Source organism: Sphaeramia orbicularis, chromosome 15 (genome assembly GCF_902148855.1).
Source record: "Sphaeramia orbicularis chromosome 15, fSphaOr1.1, whole genome shotgun sequence".
In the NCBI taxonomy this organism is placed as follows: Eukaryota; Metazoa; Chordata; class Actinopteri; order Kurtiformes; family Apogonidae; genus Sphaeramia; species Sphaeramia orbicularis.
The window spans coordinates 48,231,854-48,249,653 of NC_043971.1; the positions used below are offsets into that span (position 1 = coordinate 48,231,854).

The window sequence follows — 17,800 nt, forward strand, 5'->3', positions numbered from 1 at the left end:
AGTGCAGACCTCCACCAAGACCGATTTGCCCCCCCCCCTCCATCACCACCAAAATGTAATCATTTTTTCCTTGTGCCAGTATCAACATTTCCTGAAAATTTTATGAAAATCCGTCCATAACTTTTTGAGTTATCTTGCTAACAAACAAACATGCAAACAAACAAACAAACACACACGCAAACACACAAAGCAAAGTGATCACAATACCTCCTGGCAGAGGTAATTAAATCTTTAATAAAGCTTAAAGCTGCGTATGACTTTTGTCACCAATTTTTCATCCAATCTGTAAAACCTGAGTCATAGCCTAAGTATCACGAATCTGTGATTCTTTCCGTGATTACGCACCTGAATCTCTTCCCTCATGGTAAATAATTTGAAAGTGTACTCCACCATAAACAATCCATTTGTTTACAAACAGCTGGTAGGTCACTTGGGCATTTTCGGAAATTCGTCACAACGTGCGTTGTGGGAAGCGGAGCTCCACGCAGCTGCGTTATGGCCGAAATTGTTCACCGTGAGGGAAGAGATTCAGGTGCGTAATCATGGAAAGACTAACAGATTTGTGATACTTAGGCTCTGACTACGGTTTTACAGATCTGATGAAAAATTGGTGACGAACGTCATACGCAGCTTTAACAAGAAAAGCACTCGGAGAGCACAGACCTCTGCCTAGGCGGATCAGTACCACCCCCGATCACCACCAAAATGTAATCATTTCTTCCTTGTGCCAGTATCAACATTTCCTGAAAATTTCATGAAAATCCGTCCATAACTTTTTGAGTTATCTTGCTAACAAACAAACACACAAACAAACACACACCCACGCAAACACACAAAGCAAACCAATCACAATACCTCCTGGCGGAGGTAATAAGAACAACAGAATTGCCTAAAGAATGGGATGTAATACACCTGAAGAGGCACCTAGCAGGCTATCACATGGACAAAGCAGCCCTAAATGGTAGGTAACTGAAGAGACGTTAGTATCAGGGAACTCCTGTCAAAGGCCATTGGCTGTGAGATTTCAGCATGTTATTCACATTTATTTCAGGTTACATTGTGCAACAGGGATCACCCACAAACCAATATGTGGGCAGTTTGATCCCCAGTTCCTGTCTGCATGTTGATGTGTACTTGAATGAGAGTGATGAAATGATAATAATTATTATATTGAATTAAAAGAATACACAAAATGAGAACCAAATCCTGAAATTGAGATTACATGTGTTTTGTTACATATTGTACCTTTAATGTTGTCTTTGGAATTTATATTTCATAAATAAAAACTTCAAAACCAAAAATAATTTAGCATCTTCAGCTTTCACTCCGGGAAAAACTCAACCTTTAAACTTGAAAAAAATTCTTATTTGACATTAATTATGACATGATAATGTGTTTCAAGGTTTCAGTGTTGATGTGCTCTGTGTTTCAGAGCTCCTGGACTGAGGCAATGGAATGTACAGTCTCCCCTTCGCCAGAAGAAAAACAAAGGCGATTGAATTCTTTGTTTTCTGGTCAGAGTCATCAGATACTTCAGAATTCCTATGTTAAGTAGAAGGGCATATATTTTACCTTCATATCTGTCTATCATACTTGTGGTCTTTGTGCTTGATTTTTTTTTTTTTTTTCTCCAGCCAGGATAAAGCCTGCCAATTAGCTAAGGCTAGTCCTGTACAAATTACAATTTTTAATGTACCAATACTTGTACTTATATTATCTTTGTCAAATAAATAACAAAAATAAGTAAAATATTTTCCTGATTGAACTGTTTTTTTAACATCAGGCAACTGTTAATTGTAATTGTTTGTCTTTGTATTTTATTGACTTATTAAAATGTCACGTTACAGTCAAAATAAAAAAAAAAAGGAATAAATAACCACTAAATCACATTGTATATATTCATGTCATGTAGATATCATATTCCAAAACAAGGAATATGATGGGAGGAATCTGAGATTAGTCTGATTAGTGAACATTAACTGTTCGAGTTTGTTTCATTCTTGTTGGTATTTAGTTTTCTTAATTCTGAAAACTATTTTGATTTTTCAGTTAAAAAATTTTCACTGCTATTTTTAGAGTTTAATGTTAGAGTTCATTAACTTTAATTCAGCCTTTTTTTCTTTTCACAATTTTGTATTTATTTGCTTAAGAAACTGTTAGACCTCTTTGTCACTAGTCTGAAAAGGTTTTCACCTTTTAAGGGATATGATGTGTGATTATCTGCATTATCTTAAAGACAATTATTTTAAGAGGCTTAAAGTTTTCAATTTTTGATTTATGATGAAAGCATAATGAAAGGGGCTGTTCAGATTTGTTTATTGTCACATCTAAACCAAATAAGACCAGGTTCAGATCAAAAATCACAATGCATAACCCGATCAAACCAAAAGTAGATTATCTTAGAGAAGTTTTCAGACATATACTTAATTGTACCTAATATACAGATATATAATAGATAGATAAATAGGTATAATATAAAATATATATATAGTATATAGACAAACCAAGAATTCCATCCATCTGTCCCAAGATTTTTGTCCAACCTATTTGTCGAAGACTGTTCATCCATTTCTTTTCAAATTTCACACATGGTCTTTACCACTAGAGGTGCAGTTAAAGGAACAGGGGATGCTAAAAAGTGGTAAACATGACCCTTTCCTAAGTTTTTGGAGTTTACTGCAGCAATCAAATTCAAAATTACCTTATTAATGTTTTTTCTCAAACTGGTACATTTTCTCAGTTTAAACATTTGATAGGATGTATATGTTCTACTATGAATAAAACACAGGTTTCTATGACTTAAAAATCTTTGTATTCTGTTTTTATTTGCATTTTGCACAGCATCCCTATCTTTTTTTTTTTTTTTTTTTGTACAGGATGTTTGCACAGGTCTTGAAAGACTTAACAGGTATGGAATTTTGAAACTCTGTTTTCCAAACCTTGAAAAGTCTGGAATTATGTGTGAAGGTCTTTATAAAGTGTGGAAAAAAGTTTCTCTGTCAAATTTTAGGGTATGCTGAAAGGCACATAATCTTGTAAGATAAGAAATACATGAGGAGAGCAAATAAAAAAAAACAACTTGATATCATTTTGTTAACCGGTCAGTACTGGAACGATATCCAATCAAAGCTTGTCTAGCCTACGTGTTCAACTTTAGGTCGTCATGTATTTTAGTCTGGGAACTAAACGTTACACTTGTGGGAAGCAAACCACCAAGCACTCCATGGGAAGACATGACATTCATCCATGTATACATTCATGCTTTTATACTTCTGGCTGTGCTGTAATAAAACTTGTTTGTGTGATATTCATGCACATTTGTGATTTTCATATGTTTTGAATGTTTCCGTCATTCATTTTCTGAACCCACTTTATCCTCACTAGGGTCATGGGGTCACTGGAGCCTATCCCAGCTACTTAGGGGCGAAGGTGGGGTACACCCTGGACATGTCGCCAGTTCATCACAGGGCTGACATATATGTTTCCGTCAGTAAACATAATTTACTGCAAATTATGCGTTCATTCATACATTTATTAAAATGAACTTTTCTATGACACAACAGGTACAATCTCAACCAAGAAAGTAGGCACACAAGTATAAATGTCAAGGTCTTGGGGGGGGGGGGGGGGGATAGCAGTTTTGAAAAAGTCTGGAATTCGTATTTGGATAAAGAGCAAGCTGTTGTAACTGGGGTTGTAAATCCAAATTGCTTTATGATCATAATAAGATGTGCATAATGTGTGGGATATATATCAAATATCATCCTGGTATGTTGAAAATTTATGACAAGCTAAATTGAAATGTATTGAATGCCCCGTTTCCTGTAGTTTTAATAATAAATTTGTTTTATTAAATTTCCCAGTTTTAATGTACAATAGCATTAAATATGGACTTATGAAAGACAAAAGATTAGACTTTCAAATTAATAATATATTGATATTAGCTAGATATTACATACAATGTGCAATATTGGTTTGTTCATGTACTTTTCTTATTGCTAATTATTCTATCCTCACTTAACATTTCGGCTAATTGATGTAAAAGAAGTGTGAAACGCATCTGTATTAAACAAACCATGACAGGAGCAGGACTTAAAATTATGCACACACTGTGCCACATTGAATTAAAAGTGACATTCTCTAATAGCACATCTGGCAGATCATAAAATACAGTGGTACATTACAACAAAATAACAAATGGCTGCTCCACACAAGTCTACTTAACCCTTTTGCCCTCCTAAAATTTACTACTCACTGAACACCTTCATGGCAAAAATGTACATGCACAAAAAAGTTATTAGATCATGCATCAGTTTATCTTCTGGGCTTTTTTTCTTCCCCATAAATCTTGTAAACAACGTCTGCCCTGCTCAAAACTCCAACATTCTATCATTTTCAGGATTTTGGCCCTTTAAATGCTAGTTTAATAGTTTGAATCATGAATAATTTATTACAACCCCCCCTACACACACACACAATTATTTTCCATGTAATAAATAGTCTGGGAATGGGGCACTGATGGTGACAAGAGTCTTGGATGTGTCAAAATTAGCAACAAAACTGATTTGATTGCATTAGAATGATGGATACTCCCTTTGGACACCTTCATATCACTATTCTTCAAAGTAAAATGTTGACAGAATGTATGGTATTTTGGGCCACAAAGGTGTCTGACACTAAAAATACAAACTTCTTATACAGTAAATGTGTCAGTTTTACGATACAAAATAACCCTTAGCAAACATACTTTGGAAATATAAGCTAAACATAACAATGAAAGCTAGAAAGAAAATAAAAGGACAAATTAAAGTTTATTTTATGGCTGATTCACCAACTACAGGCAAATTTGATCTGGAAAATTGTAAAATCTAACATGTATTTTTAGAAATATTTTTGATATGTTTTACTCATCCATAATGTGTAGAAACATGTTCTGATAGTGGTCATAATGAAATAATGAATTATATAATTTTTGTCATTTTAGTCCGACATTCAGAGGAAAGTGTCATTTCCATCACACCACAAAGAAGGTGTTTTTCAGGCAAAATTACCAGTGTAACTCATGTTTTGAAACAGTTAATGGAATGTCATACAATAATGTACCCAAATGTATAATTGTTTTTATTTTAACCATGAACATAATCATTTCCTGTTGTTTAGAGGACAAACCCCTTTTAACTGTTTTACTGAAGTCTTTCAATCAAGTTCTTGCATGGCACAATTCTGAGTTTTCCAATCTCAGAAATGAATTGTAATCATAAATGCATAATTTTCAGAACACCTAAATATTATTAGTGTGACTGTATTATTATCATTGTGGATTTTATGTAAAAATGTGTGTTGTGATGGAGATGACATTGCATGATGGACTGACAGCATGTGTTGGAAATGACGTGACAGAGCACTGTTGAACAATGTTTACTTTTATTATCTTTGACACAAATCATCATCAATTTTTTCATCATAAATTTTAAATAATAATGTACATTTAATCAAAGGGTAGAAAATTGCCCCTTTCCTTAACCCACGAACAAGTTGCAAAAGTTGGACTGGCTGCTGGAAGCAAAACAAAGACAGATTACTGCGATCAAACTCAAACCATAGATGTTTTTATTTTATTCTATTATTATTCAATTCTATTATTTTGTCCTTTATATTAAGTCCATATTTAATAACTTTGTACGTTACGACTGGAAAATTTAATGAAAAAGGGGAAAGTAGCACTAGTGGCTCCTCGATCCCACAATTCTCTGCGTTGTGGAACATGACTTCCGGCTTGTGACGTGTCCACTTGGCTGACAGACCGGATGGTTGTGGGTGACTACGGCGGCGGTGGCTCTGGAGTGTGGCTGCCAGATGTTGCGTAAACAGCGAAAAGAACCGAGGTAATTGTAAAAACATTTCGTGAAGATTCGCTGGTGTGAAGATGTTGCTGTGGCTGCTTGGAGCCGCGCTGCTGGGTCTCGCGAGCGGCTTCTACCTCCCGGGTCTCGCGCCAGTCAGCTTCTGTGAACCTGGGAAAGACGAAGTACCAGACTGTAGGGTAGGTAAACAAAACACACTGTCAAACAAATGTATGCATGTGCTGGCAAGAGTTTGAGCAGGATATTTCCATATACAATACAGACTTATTTACTCAATTAGTAAGAGGACAGATGTCTGATATGACAGTCTCGATCAAAGTTGTGACGTGGGCCAGCTAGCAAAAGTAAACTGCAAAGCTAGCTGATACAAAGCTAACTAGCTGTTAAGTGAGCTTCAGCAATACGTCACACACTGGGGTCAAATTAAAGATCCCAAACCCCATGTCCCATCTTCACTCTATTTCAAGAATTGTGCTGGCTGTTTTATTATATTTTGTATACTGATTAGAGTTGTAGCTTCCGATTATTTTTGTACTCGATTACTCTATCGATTGTTTGTTCTTTGGTTAAACGATTATTTGAATAGGTTAAAACATTGTAAATGGCATGTTTGAAAATGTTATTTACAGACATGCCCTTTATTCCAGAACCAGTTGAAACAACAATTACAAAAAGTGTAAAAGTACTTTTAAAAATATCGATATAGAAATAACAACAGTATAATAAAATATCTATACCGATGAAAAACAACAAACAAGTCAAATGACATCTACAAACAATATATGCACTGCAGTCTTCAACACATTTGGATCCAACTTACAATCAACTTAACATAGAACTAACATACAACTGAAAAAAAATAAAGAGAAATATTTGTAATACTTGTGTGAAAGCTTCAAAGTTTACAGGAGTAAGTGATGGTTCCAATGTAGAAAAGTGAGCATATAGGCCAGACATTTTCGGCCTTTTTGTCCTTGTCTCTTCTGAACTGCACTCCATGTTGTTTGTGGTGATCCTGGCATCATGTGCGTCACAATAAGCTTATCACAATATTATAACAATAATTTGAGATAATGAGCAGCTCTGTTTCAAAGGCAGTCACAGAATCTGTTTGCATTAAAGCAGATGTTTAAAAGTGAACTAAAGACTCATGAAAGTGAGTCTTAACTCTAGTCAGAGGACCCACAATAACATGTGAAATTGCCTCAAATTTATGTTTGGGGAAAATATTCAGTTTCTGAACACTTGAGCTTTAATATATCAATGGCCCTCATTTATACGTTGTTTTGTTCTTACTGAAGACAAAGATTTAAGCATTCTGTTGGTCTGCCCAAGTCCTTTACAAATACAAAAGAAAAATAATGTCAACACATGGCCCCTGATTGGTCATGCCCCCGTCATGTGACACTGCCCAGATGGGCGTAGGCTCTATTAATCCAGCATGGATACTGGAGAAACCTTGAACTTTCAGTCAGTTTCTCATCAATATAATTTATTTGACTGTTGAAAAAATTGTAGACACAAATTAGAAGAAAGAGACATCTCTTTTGCTTTTAAGAACTGCTTTCAGTCTGTGGCAGCAGAAAATTAAATATTTTGCTGTTCAGTTCTGTTGCAATTAAAGTATGTATTAGCCCAATTCTAAACTCCATCTAGAGATGTAACGATATGAAAATTTCATATCACGGTTATTGTGACCATAATTATCACGGTTATCATTATTATAGCGGTATTGTTCAAATTGTGCTCAAAATGTTCAAAAAGTACTAATACACACACTGAAATAATCTAACCAAGTTGTATTTGGAAAAAAAAACAACAACAGCAAAAAAAACCCAAATAAAATAATTGGCACAATGCACTTTCTCTTGGCAGAAACAGTCAAGTAGTAGCCCTTAGGGGTCTGAGCCTATTTTGGCCGTTTTTCAGTACTTTTGATTTTGCCTTTATATATTTTTTAAAGAAATGTTTACTATACCCATGTTTGGTATCTTTTTTTTTTTTCAGGACAACTTCATCTATCTCATCTGCCTATTATTTTTTCACTTTAACCTACTATATCAACATAAAAGGCCAGAAAACACACAAAAAATATATAAAATCCGATTTAAAAATGTATAGAATTTATTGCATAAATAACACAAAGATGCTTAATGAACCTTTTCAAAGACTTTAAAAGTGAATATTGGTTCCAAGTATTAGGTATATACAATTAAAATTGTAATAAATTAAAGCTATGCTCAAATATTTGACATAAAAGCATATCTTTACATAGGTGTTTTCTCTGGCAAAGTGTGGTAATCAAACACGGTTATCATGATAATTAGAATTTAAACAGTAAAACTAACAGTTGGCAATTTTCTGCGGTTTATCGTTATACCGGTAATCGTTACATCCCTAACTCCATCGTAAACCCAGATCACTGTGCCCTCAAAGATTTTACTGATGTCAGTTGGTAAGAGGCTGAGAGTGTGTAAGACCTCAAAAAGGTAAAAAAGGAACACAATACTCTCTTTCATGCTATGTGACATTACTTTCACAATGTAAACACCCCAGCAGTAAAGACTGAATTTATTCATCTCAATTAGGAAAATGTATTTGACATAGGCTACAGCTCAAAATAAATTCAGTAAATTTAAGTAACTAAATCATTATTTAGCTATAAAAATAGTCCCAGTAGTAAATGTTTGTGAGTTTGAGGCAACATAATAATTACAAAAGAATTTTTGTAAAACAGCATCATAATGATGGCATTTTATTCTATGAGCCATTATTATTAATCCTTGTTGATATTTCCAGACATTTAATCTTTGTTTGTTTTAAAAGTTCTCCATGGCTTTAACAAGTAACCTGAAATTAATGTTGTGGCACAGTGAATTGTGGTTAATTCTCTTATGTAAAGTCTGCAGAAGGTGCCAACCCATGGAAAGGTGTCCATAAAGACTTCAAAATGTCAGTGATAAAGCCCTCAATCACTGTCCTCAGGGCCTTATTATGAATATGCCTCAAAGTCTGTGAGTTGTAGTGGGTGGATGTTGGAATTGGACCATTGACTTGAATTGACATTTGAAGTTTTTCTAAAATGACCAAAGATAAATTTTAATGTTTAAAGTAAGACAGTCTGTGCATGAAGATATAGCTACATCTATCTCAAAGTGTAACTTTACAGTCTTTACAAGTCTAACCAGACTCATTCCATAATTTTGAAAAGAGTACAGTCAGAAATATGCTGAGAGGAAGTGAGAAGGAGCTGAATGACAAGGAGTGTATGTCAGAAAAGACGAATTCAGGGACAATCATAAGACAAACAAGCACAGATACCATATCTGAACAGGTTTGTTTGGATTTTTAAAGCCTTTCTAAAGAAGTCCTTATCACTTTATGACCTTCTGAATACCTGAGGTCTGCTCAGACTGTCAACTCATTTAATTCAGGCCTGAAAACATTGTTTACTGCAGCTTTCCCTTAAACTCTTAAAAATGTCTCATAAATGAACTTTAAAATCACATTGTATTGCTGATCATTTTAATGTCTATTTTAATTTGAATGTTTTTATATTTTAACTTTCTCTTATCTTAAATCAGCTAAAATTTGCTTATTATGCTTATTTATGTTTTTGTGCATAAGAAATCAATATAAGTGAATCCCCTAAGGAACTTTGTGTTGGTAAATGCAAATTATGCAAATTGACAGGATTTCAGTTCTGTTGCAACATGTTGATGGTCATATGAACTATGTTTTCAGGTCAAAAATGTCCAATTTCATCACAATTAATGCTATATTTTCATGTCACAAATGGCCAAGTTATATTTTGACTGAATTTACCTGAAAAACAAGTATTCTATTCTTTTAGATTCCCCAGTTTTTCTTACAAGATTATATACTACATATTACGTTTTATTTTTACAGGTTGTAATATGGAGTATGGTGCTGATCCATCCTGCTTATGTTGCGTGAATACACACATTAAGAAAGTCACACGTCAATTTTTAAATCAACAGTTTTGTAATAATAAGCATTTTTATAAAGAAATAACAATTCTATATTGTTATTTACTCTTTAGTATGATGATAAACTATACAATAAATAATTATGATACTAGTTTTTGCACAGGGATCATTTCTGGAAATGGTGACATGGCTGCCGAGCATCAGTATGATGGGATTCGTAACAACTATGTCACATCCGTCCACTGCCACATTTAGTGTTTTATTTGTTTTTCATTTATGAATAAGAGGATAATTAGCAATAGTAAGTATATAAATTTATTACTAATAAAGTACTGGTACTGACCAGATCATCATGAGTAATGTCACGTCTGTCCACCAGCAAAAGTTTTCACATACACGTGCTTTTCAAAATCCAATATTTCTGAAAATATAGCTTCCACTGTCAAATAATATCAGTAGTCTGTGCATAAATGTATTAGCATTTTTTCAACACAGTTCTATGCATTTCTTACAACTTTTTTTTTTTTTTTTTTGACAAAAATGGCCACTCATTTGACCCCTTAAGTAAATTTTAGCCGAAATGTATTTTTATGCCTATCCTGTGATGCTTTTATGTTTTATGTAAAGCACTTTGAATTGTCCTGTACATGAAATGTACTATGCAAATAAACTTGCCTTGCCTCCAAACAATCAGAGTTCTTTCAGACAATGCATTTTAGAAATATAACGCAAAATCCTTACAACGTGGAAAAGTTAAGAACAGCCATTCATTCATGCGGTTCATTGTATCTAAAAAAAAACCTGTTAAAATGATTTTTCTTGCTCTCTCTCTGAAATATCTTTCACTATTTCTTCTAGTCGACCATTGAGTTGTTTGTGAACCGACTTGATTCAGTGGAGTCTGTTCTGCCATATGAGTACACTGCGTAAGTAGACTGTCAGTTTTTAAAAAAAAATCCTTTTTATTTTTATCTGTATTTTATTTTTTTTATGTAACCAACATAAAACAGATGCTTTGACTTCAAAACTGTGAAAGGAAATGTATAGCCTTTATTAAACTTTGACATCAATGTTTTGCAAGCATTTTGTGCTACATTCTGGACTTAAGACAACTATGTTGTGATGTTTTGTACAAAAAGAGTTGGCTATGGACATGCATACAGTAGAGCTGTGTCATATATCTGCTACTCTCTCAAAGGGCATTAAAGAAGTTTTGGCTGTGTGGGTTGACTGTCACACATTTACTTTGGCTGTATAGATACTGAGCTTGAACAGTATGTATAATAATGAAATAAAGGGCCATGCCCATGTAGTGTTTTGTATACTGTTTAACATTGTAAAAGTTGTTTATGTGACAGAGCTTGAAAAGTGCATTGTTATATACATTATTATGTTGAAATCATGAAAATGTACTACTATAAATGACAGGACATAAAGCATTTAAATGAGCTAGACCCAGAAACTCAGTTACAGTTTTTAATATCCAGTGCAGATTAAAGGTGTTGAGTTTATTACCTGGTAAACTGCCTTAAACATAATAGTCTTTCTGTTTTGTGCAGGTTTGACTTCTGCTTTGAGAACACAAGGAAACGGCCATCAGAAAATTTAGGCCAAGTTCTTTTCGGAGAGAGGATTGAACCCTCACCATACGAGGTAATCTGTAAAATATCACACATTATCCCAGTGATAACAATTACTGACATAACTTTTATTTTCTCAGTTGAATGTCTAAGCCCTAACCCTGTGTGGGAGGGAACACAAGCCCCAAGGTCAAATTACTGAAGGCAAGAGTATCAGTAAGCTCGGTCATTATTGGTTTTGTTATTGGGACTGGAGAAAGACGAATAGATAAAAGAAAAGTTGTTCCTCTGATTTTACTCAAAAATCTGTTTCTGATGCATTTTTGTGGTTTTCAGTCCAAATGAGAGACATATAATTGTAATGAACAAAAAATATATTACTTATGACAGTGATTAGTTCAAAAGAATGATTTTGCACTTTCCCAATAAAGAATAGAATTATGTATTTATTATATAAGCCTAAGATACAAATGATTAAATAAAGTGAATAATTCTGCTCACAATCTGAAATTTAACCCTAACCTAAAAAAAGAACCAATATGAATACAGTTAAAGCACCAGATCAGTAAGAGTAGTAGTATTGATTAAAATCTTAATAATATCCTTCTGATCGGTTGCCCTTGTAATTTAACCCTCACAGCTCTAAGGGTATTTTCTTGATTTTTTTTTGTCATACTTTCTTAAATTCACCTTTTTAAGGTACTTACAAATAACAAATTACCAGTATGTTTTATATCAAAATGTGTTATGAATTATGTCCCCATACTGAGCTTAAGAACAGCCACACAAAAGCAGTACTATTCTTAATATTGTAATGAAGCTTAGAGTAACAATCTGCCTTCATACATGAATATATGGTGTTCAGATGACATGTTAACTCTTCACATTTAACTCTTAATTCAGAATGTAACTAATACTGTTTCTGTAAAAAAAAAAGTGTGTGTGGAAAAAGTTGCACCTACACAATGCTAACGACGCACTTTGTGTCTCAGTTTCAGTTTAAGAAAGCAGCAGTGTGTAAGAAGGTGTGCACTAAGGCCTATGACACCAACATCTCATCTGACAAAAACAAACTGGACTTCCTCAAGAAAGGCATGTTGCTCAACTACCAGCATCACTGGTATGTATATTTCACTGACGCAAACATAATTGATTGAAAAACCTCAAAGTACAATACAACATAGTATGGCATATAGAGACAAACAAAGAAATTTAACCCTTTAAGACAGTTGCGACTCTGGTGGCACATTTTGCATTCACTGTCATTCAAATTGCCATAACCCCTCAACTGTCTGCACTATGGAGAAAATTCAAATTACATCTGAAAGCTCAGAGCTTTTGATTGGTATATAATACAATAGAGTAGATGCCTTTATTGCCTATGGGGGAGGGGTGGAATTGGGCGGAGCAGAAAGTAGGGGAGACAACAAGTGTGGTCAGTGAGAGACACATTACTTTTAGCAGCATTTTAGTGAGGTTTTAGTGCTGTTTTTGCAGTGAATTCATGTAAATAATTGTATATTATAGTGATAGTGCTGTTTTGGAGTGTTTAATGCATTTGGGACAGTTTGTCCAAGTAGAGTTACTGTTGCGCATGTGCAAATGGGCAGTTGATCCTGTAGTGACAAGCAGCAGAACCAACCGTGAAATCAGGAGCTCTGTCTACAACTAGACAGGCTAAAAATGACTGCAAAGAATAAAAAATAAACTCTAGACAAACAACGTTTGAGCACATGGAAAATAGTTGATAGTCTATTTCTGTAATCTTATAAAATTTCATTATGAACATTTCCAGTTGTTTTTCATAATAAATGTGATTAAAAAAAATGCAAGTCTGTTTTTTCTTTATTTTTTACTATAACACACTGTTTTAAGCATTTATTACATATAGTAATGATAATTAATGGCCAGATATTGAAAGTGAAGTTCTTCCTGGAAAAAGGTGCAAAAGAATTGACAAAAAAGACACTTTCTGACACTTTTATTGCAAAGAAAAATCAAAAGAAATTTAGGTGGCCTGTTATGATGGTCCTTAAAGGGTTAATGAACAGAAACTGAGGATTTAGAGTGTAAATGTTTATAAGATGTTTACCATGTTGTCTTAAGAAAACACCTCAAAAGCACTTAAAGTGCAGGAATTTAAAAAACACACTAATCATTCCCAAATCAACATTTTTTACAATATTGCATGAATGTTTCATTTCTGTATCTCTAATAAAAACATATGGTATAAGAATAAACATTTATGTAGTAAATGCCAAAATCCTACAAAAAATGAAGCCAGCATTGTAAGTTAATTCCAGATCTATATTTTGTTTTTGTGATTGTCTATTTACTTATTTGTTTTTTTGTTTGTTTGTTCAAAAAATGCTTATATAGTTTTTAATGGTGGTTCTTTCCATTATAATTTGTCGGAACTGCAAATCAAGTAAAATTTCCTCCCCAAGTGTTCATATAATGTAAGTATTATGGTCAAGCACTGGGTTAAGTGTCTCTACACTGAAAGTAAACTCAACAGAACATGTGTACTGGTAAATCATTAAATATTTGGACCACAAAATAACAAACAGACCTTACAGTCATGGGTAATAGATATGATCAAGCCTTGCTCATATCTTTGTGCTTTTCTGTGCAGGATTGTAGACAACATGCCGGTCACCTGGTGTTACGATGTTGAAGATGGACAGAAATTCTGCAATCCTGGCTTCCCTATTGGCTGCTATGTCACAGAGGGGGGTCGAGCGAAAGATGCCTGTGTGGTCAATGTGAGTGCGTCAAACACACAGCAATCATTAAACATAATGTCCGTTCCCATTAAGTGAACAACAGACAAAAAACTGGCTTTATTAGCTTCAGGGTTTTCCTTCAGTTTTAGGTTTTTAGGTTTGATCTTGGTTTTGCATTCTGTGTTTGTGGGAAGATTTAGGTATACATTGTGTTATTTTTCAATAATAATATATAATTGTACATAATTTTGGACAATTATGACAAAAATAAAAATGTCCAAAACACAAAAGACACCATATGGGGACCAGCTACAACCATGATCACTGGTTGTCACTTACATGGCCTGACAAAAAAAGCCACATGTGATTTCGTTGCAATTCAGCTTTGAGTACGGAATGCATTTGCCATGGTATGCTTTATGCCTCACAGTGTTGTAATACAATGTCACAAGAATTTCACACCAGTTCCTTTCATGTTTAAATTAATTTTTCATGAGGCTCTTGTCTTGCTAACAGGAGAGTCAGACCCCTGTGTAAAGTCTTCGCCAACAGATCCCAAAGATGCTTAATGGATTTCAGGTCTGGACTCTGGAGACTAAACCATTTCTGAAATTGATATCTCATGCCACCTGAACCACATCAGCCTCATGATTCCTGACAGTATCGTCCTGGAATATGCCTGCTCCAACAGGCAGTGTAGTTAGTTTTTAATGTAGCTTAGGTGCCTTAAAATGGAAGAAAAAAACTTGAACAATTTTTTTTGCTTTGCCCACAAAGTAAAAATGTTGATGTCCACAACACACAGAGGCATGGGGACTGCTATATTACATCACATTTCCTTTTTATAAGCCATAGTCTGATTCTGCTCTTGATGCACTTATGTGTCCTTTATTATTGACAGTAGAGTCTGACAAGAAAGATGGGAGTGAAAGTTGAATGACACACATCAAAGGCCCTGGGCTGGGAAACACAGGCTGCTCATACATATTTAAAAGGAGACAGATCCCAACTGCAGGCAGCACAGTCAGGAAAAGATGTGGACATGATGGTAGCATATGTCCTGTATATGAACAATCTCAATCTATGTCTGCACACTGAAGGTCCCTTCACATATATAAAACATGGACTCATCAAACTACAGCAGACTGTTTCATTGATACACCTGATGTAGACTGCATTATATGACAACAGTTTTCTGCAGTCCAGGTGAGATAGTTTGTCATGCGGTGCTGCTGGTTTCCCCCACTGGCCTTTACTCACTGAGCTTTTCCAGACTTCATAAATCTATGATTTACTGTACTGTAAAAGGTGAACAACTGAAATTTTTGCAGTTTTGCACAGATAAATATTCTTTTTGAACTGACTGACACAGACACAACTGTCAGCACTTAACCTATTAATTGTGGAATCTTAGAGAACAGTGTTACTTTTGTATTGTATAAACTGTTCACTTTTATTTTCTCTCTGCTCCAACTTATTTTTGAGGGTACAGCAGGCATCAAAATCTAAATCTGTTTAAATTTACAAATTCATCACCATATGGCTCTTCAGTATTAAAAGTTTCATGTGTTTTGTTGCTTTTTTCCAGTCCAACTTCAATGAAAAGGATGCATTCTACATCTTTAATCACGTGGACATCACTATTCATTACCATGTTATTGAAAATGAACAGCTCGGGGCACGTCTGGTCGCTGCCAAGATTGAACCCAAAAGGTAAAGGAGGATGATTTTAGCTGAGATATGTAGACCAACTATAGATGCATTAGTAATATCACTTCTGTCATCAAATTGTTATAGATAGTTTTACATTTGACCCAAGTTGTGCTATTAATTAGTGTCGTAAGGATGTGGATTTTATACACGTGTACCAGGAATAAAACACAATTTCAGAGATGCAGTCAACCTCAGCCTAAGCAGAGAAGCCCTGACCCCTCACTCTTCTTTGCTATTCCCTCTAGTTACTTTTTTTTCTGGTAATCAGTGGCTGATGGCTGATCTGCCTAGGTGGAGGTCTGCGCTCTCAGAATGCTTTTTTACACTGAACAAAAATATAAACGCACCACTTTTGTTTTTGCTCCCATTTTTCATGAGCTGAACTCAAAGATCTAAAACTTTTTCTATGTACACAAAAGGCCTATTTCTCTCAAATATTGTTCATAAATTTGTCTAAATCTGTGTTAGTGAGCACTTCTCCTTTGTCCTTAGCTGAGATAATCCATCCACCTCACAGGTGTGGCATATCAAGATGCTGATTAGACAGCAGGATTATTGCACAGGTGTGACTTAGGCTGGCCACAATAAAAGGCCACTCTAAAATGTGCAGTTTTACTGTATTGGGTGGTCCAGGGGGGTCAGAAAACCAGTCAGTATTTGGTGTGACCACCATTTTCCTCACACAGTCTTCTTCATGAATTCTCTGAAACAGCTTTGGAGATGGCTTATGGTAGAGAAATGAACATTCAATTCACAGGCAAAAGCTCTGGTGGAGATTCCTGAAGTCAGCATGCCAATTGCATATTCCCTCAAAACTTGTGACATCTGTGGTATTGTGCTGTGTGATAAAACTGCACATTTTGGAGTGGCCTTTTATTGTGGCCAGCCTAAGGCACACCTGTGCAAAAATCATGCTGTCTAATCAGCATCTTGATATGCCACACCTGTGAGGTGGATGGATTATCTCAGCAAAGGAGAAGTGTTCACTAACACAAATTTAGACAGATTTGTGAACAATATTTGAGAGAAATAAACCTTGTGTGTACACAGAAAAAGTTTTAGATCTTCGAGTTCAGCTCATGAAAAATGGGAGCAAAAACAAAAGTGGTGCGTTTATATTTTTGTTCAGTATAGTTGGTACTGTGCTCTAACAAGCTTTTTACCACCTTGGATTGCTGGTCAGTATGGATAGTATGGAAATTTTTTAGTAACTCTATCTAATCTTGTTTTTTTTTGTTTTTTTTCCGCTTATAGCTATGCAAACTCTGACGATGAAAGTCCTGATTGTTCTGGAGGGCCAAAGTTCCTGAAAAGCAAACACAGTGGAATCTTCAAAATATCCTACACCTATTCTGTTAACTTTGTGGTGAGTACAGTAGTATTTGTGTAACTGTTTCTGCCTTTTTCCATGTTTTGTGGAGTTGTCAAATAGACATCAGTAAGAGAATGGACACTGGAAAGACTAAAAATGAAGATTGACTTTGGCTGATGAATGATTCCAATGCCAATGTCTACTAGTGAACCATTGGGATTGTGGTGACCTAGAATTATCATTGAAGTAGAAATATTACAAATGACGCCTTTTAAAGGTTAGTGTAAGTCTCAAGTAAATAAATAGAAGGCAGTGCAGTGTCTTGTAAATACATAGAAAACTAACTGGTTGTCTTTGTGGGGTGTTTATGATTTGTAGGAGGACAAGAAGATTCGCTGGGCATCTCGATGGGATTACATTTTAGAGTCCATGCCTCACACTAATATCCAGTGGTTCAGGTAATATTCACAAACACCCAAATAACATTTGATGCTGTCACTGAATTTTCATCAAGGCAATGAATACCGTTGGAGTCAGTTTTATACCATACCCGGGTTGGGCTCCGACACCGTCTACGGTCCAGTCTGGTCTGGCCAAACCGTCTCCGACACCGGCTGAGGCTCCGTCCCCTGCTTCGCTCCCGCACGCCTCGGGC

At 35.0% G+C, this 17,800-nt stretch overlaps 2 protein-coding genes across 3 annotated transcripts in view; both read left to right on the forward strand.

Moving 5' to 3' along the window:
- ncapd3 (non-SMC condensin II complex, subunit D3) overlaps positions 1-2,777 on the forward strand; it is a 70,967-nt gene extending 68,190 nt beyond the window's left edge. For both annotated transcript variants that reach the window (XM_030156476.1, XM_030156477.1), the window contains exon 35: positions 1,433-2,777. In XM_030156476.1, coding sequence (XP_030012336.1) covers positions 1,433-1,499 — 67 coding nt within the window. In that variant the 3' untranslated portion in view covers positions 1,500-2,777. The remainder of the gene's footprint in view (positions 1-1,432) is intronic.
- Positions 2,778-5,788: 3,011 nt separating this feature from the next.
- Positions 5,789-17,800, forward strand: part of tm9sf2 (transmembrane 9 superfamily member 2) — a 36,073-nt gene continuing 24,061 nt past the window's right edge. The window contains exons 1-8 of the mRNA XM_030156482.1: positions 5,789-6,043; positions 10,673-10,740; positions 11,374-11,467; positions 12,387-12,514; positions 14,030-14,159; positions 15,709-15,833; positions 17,088-17,199; positions 17,524-17,603. Of these exons, the coding sequence (XP_030012342.1) occupies positions 5,927-6,043; positions 10,673-10,740; positions 11,374-11,467; positions 12,387-12,514; positions 14,030-14,159; positions 15,709-15,833; positions 17,088-17,199; positions 17,524-17,603 (854 nt within the window). The 5' untranslated portion in view covers positions 5,789-5,926. The remainder of the gene's footprint in view (positions 6,044-10,672; positions 10,741-11,373; positions 11,468-12,386; positions 12,515-14,029; positions 14,160-15,708; positions 15,834-17,087; positions 17,200-17,523; positions 17,604-17,800) is intronic.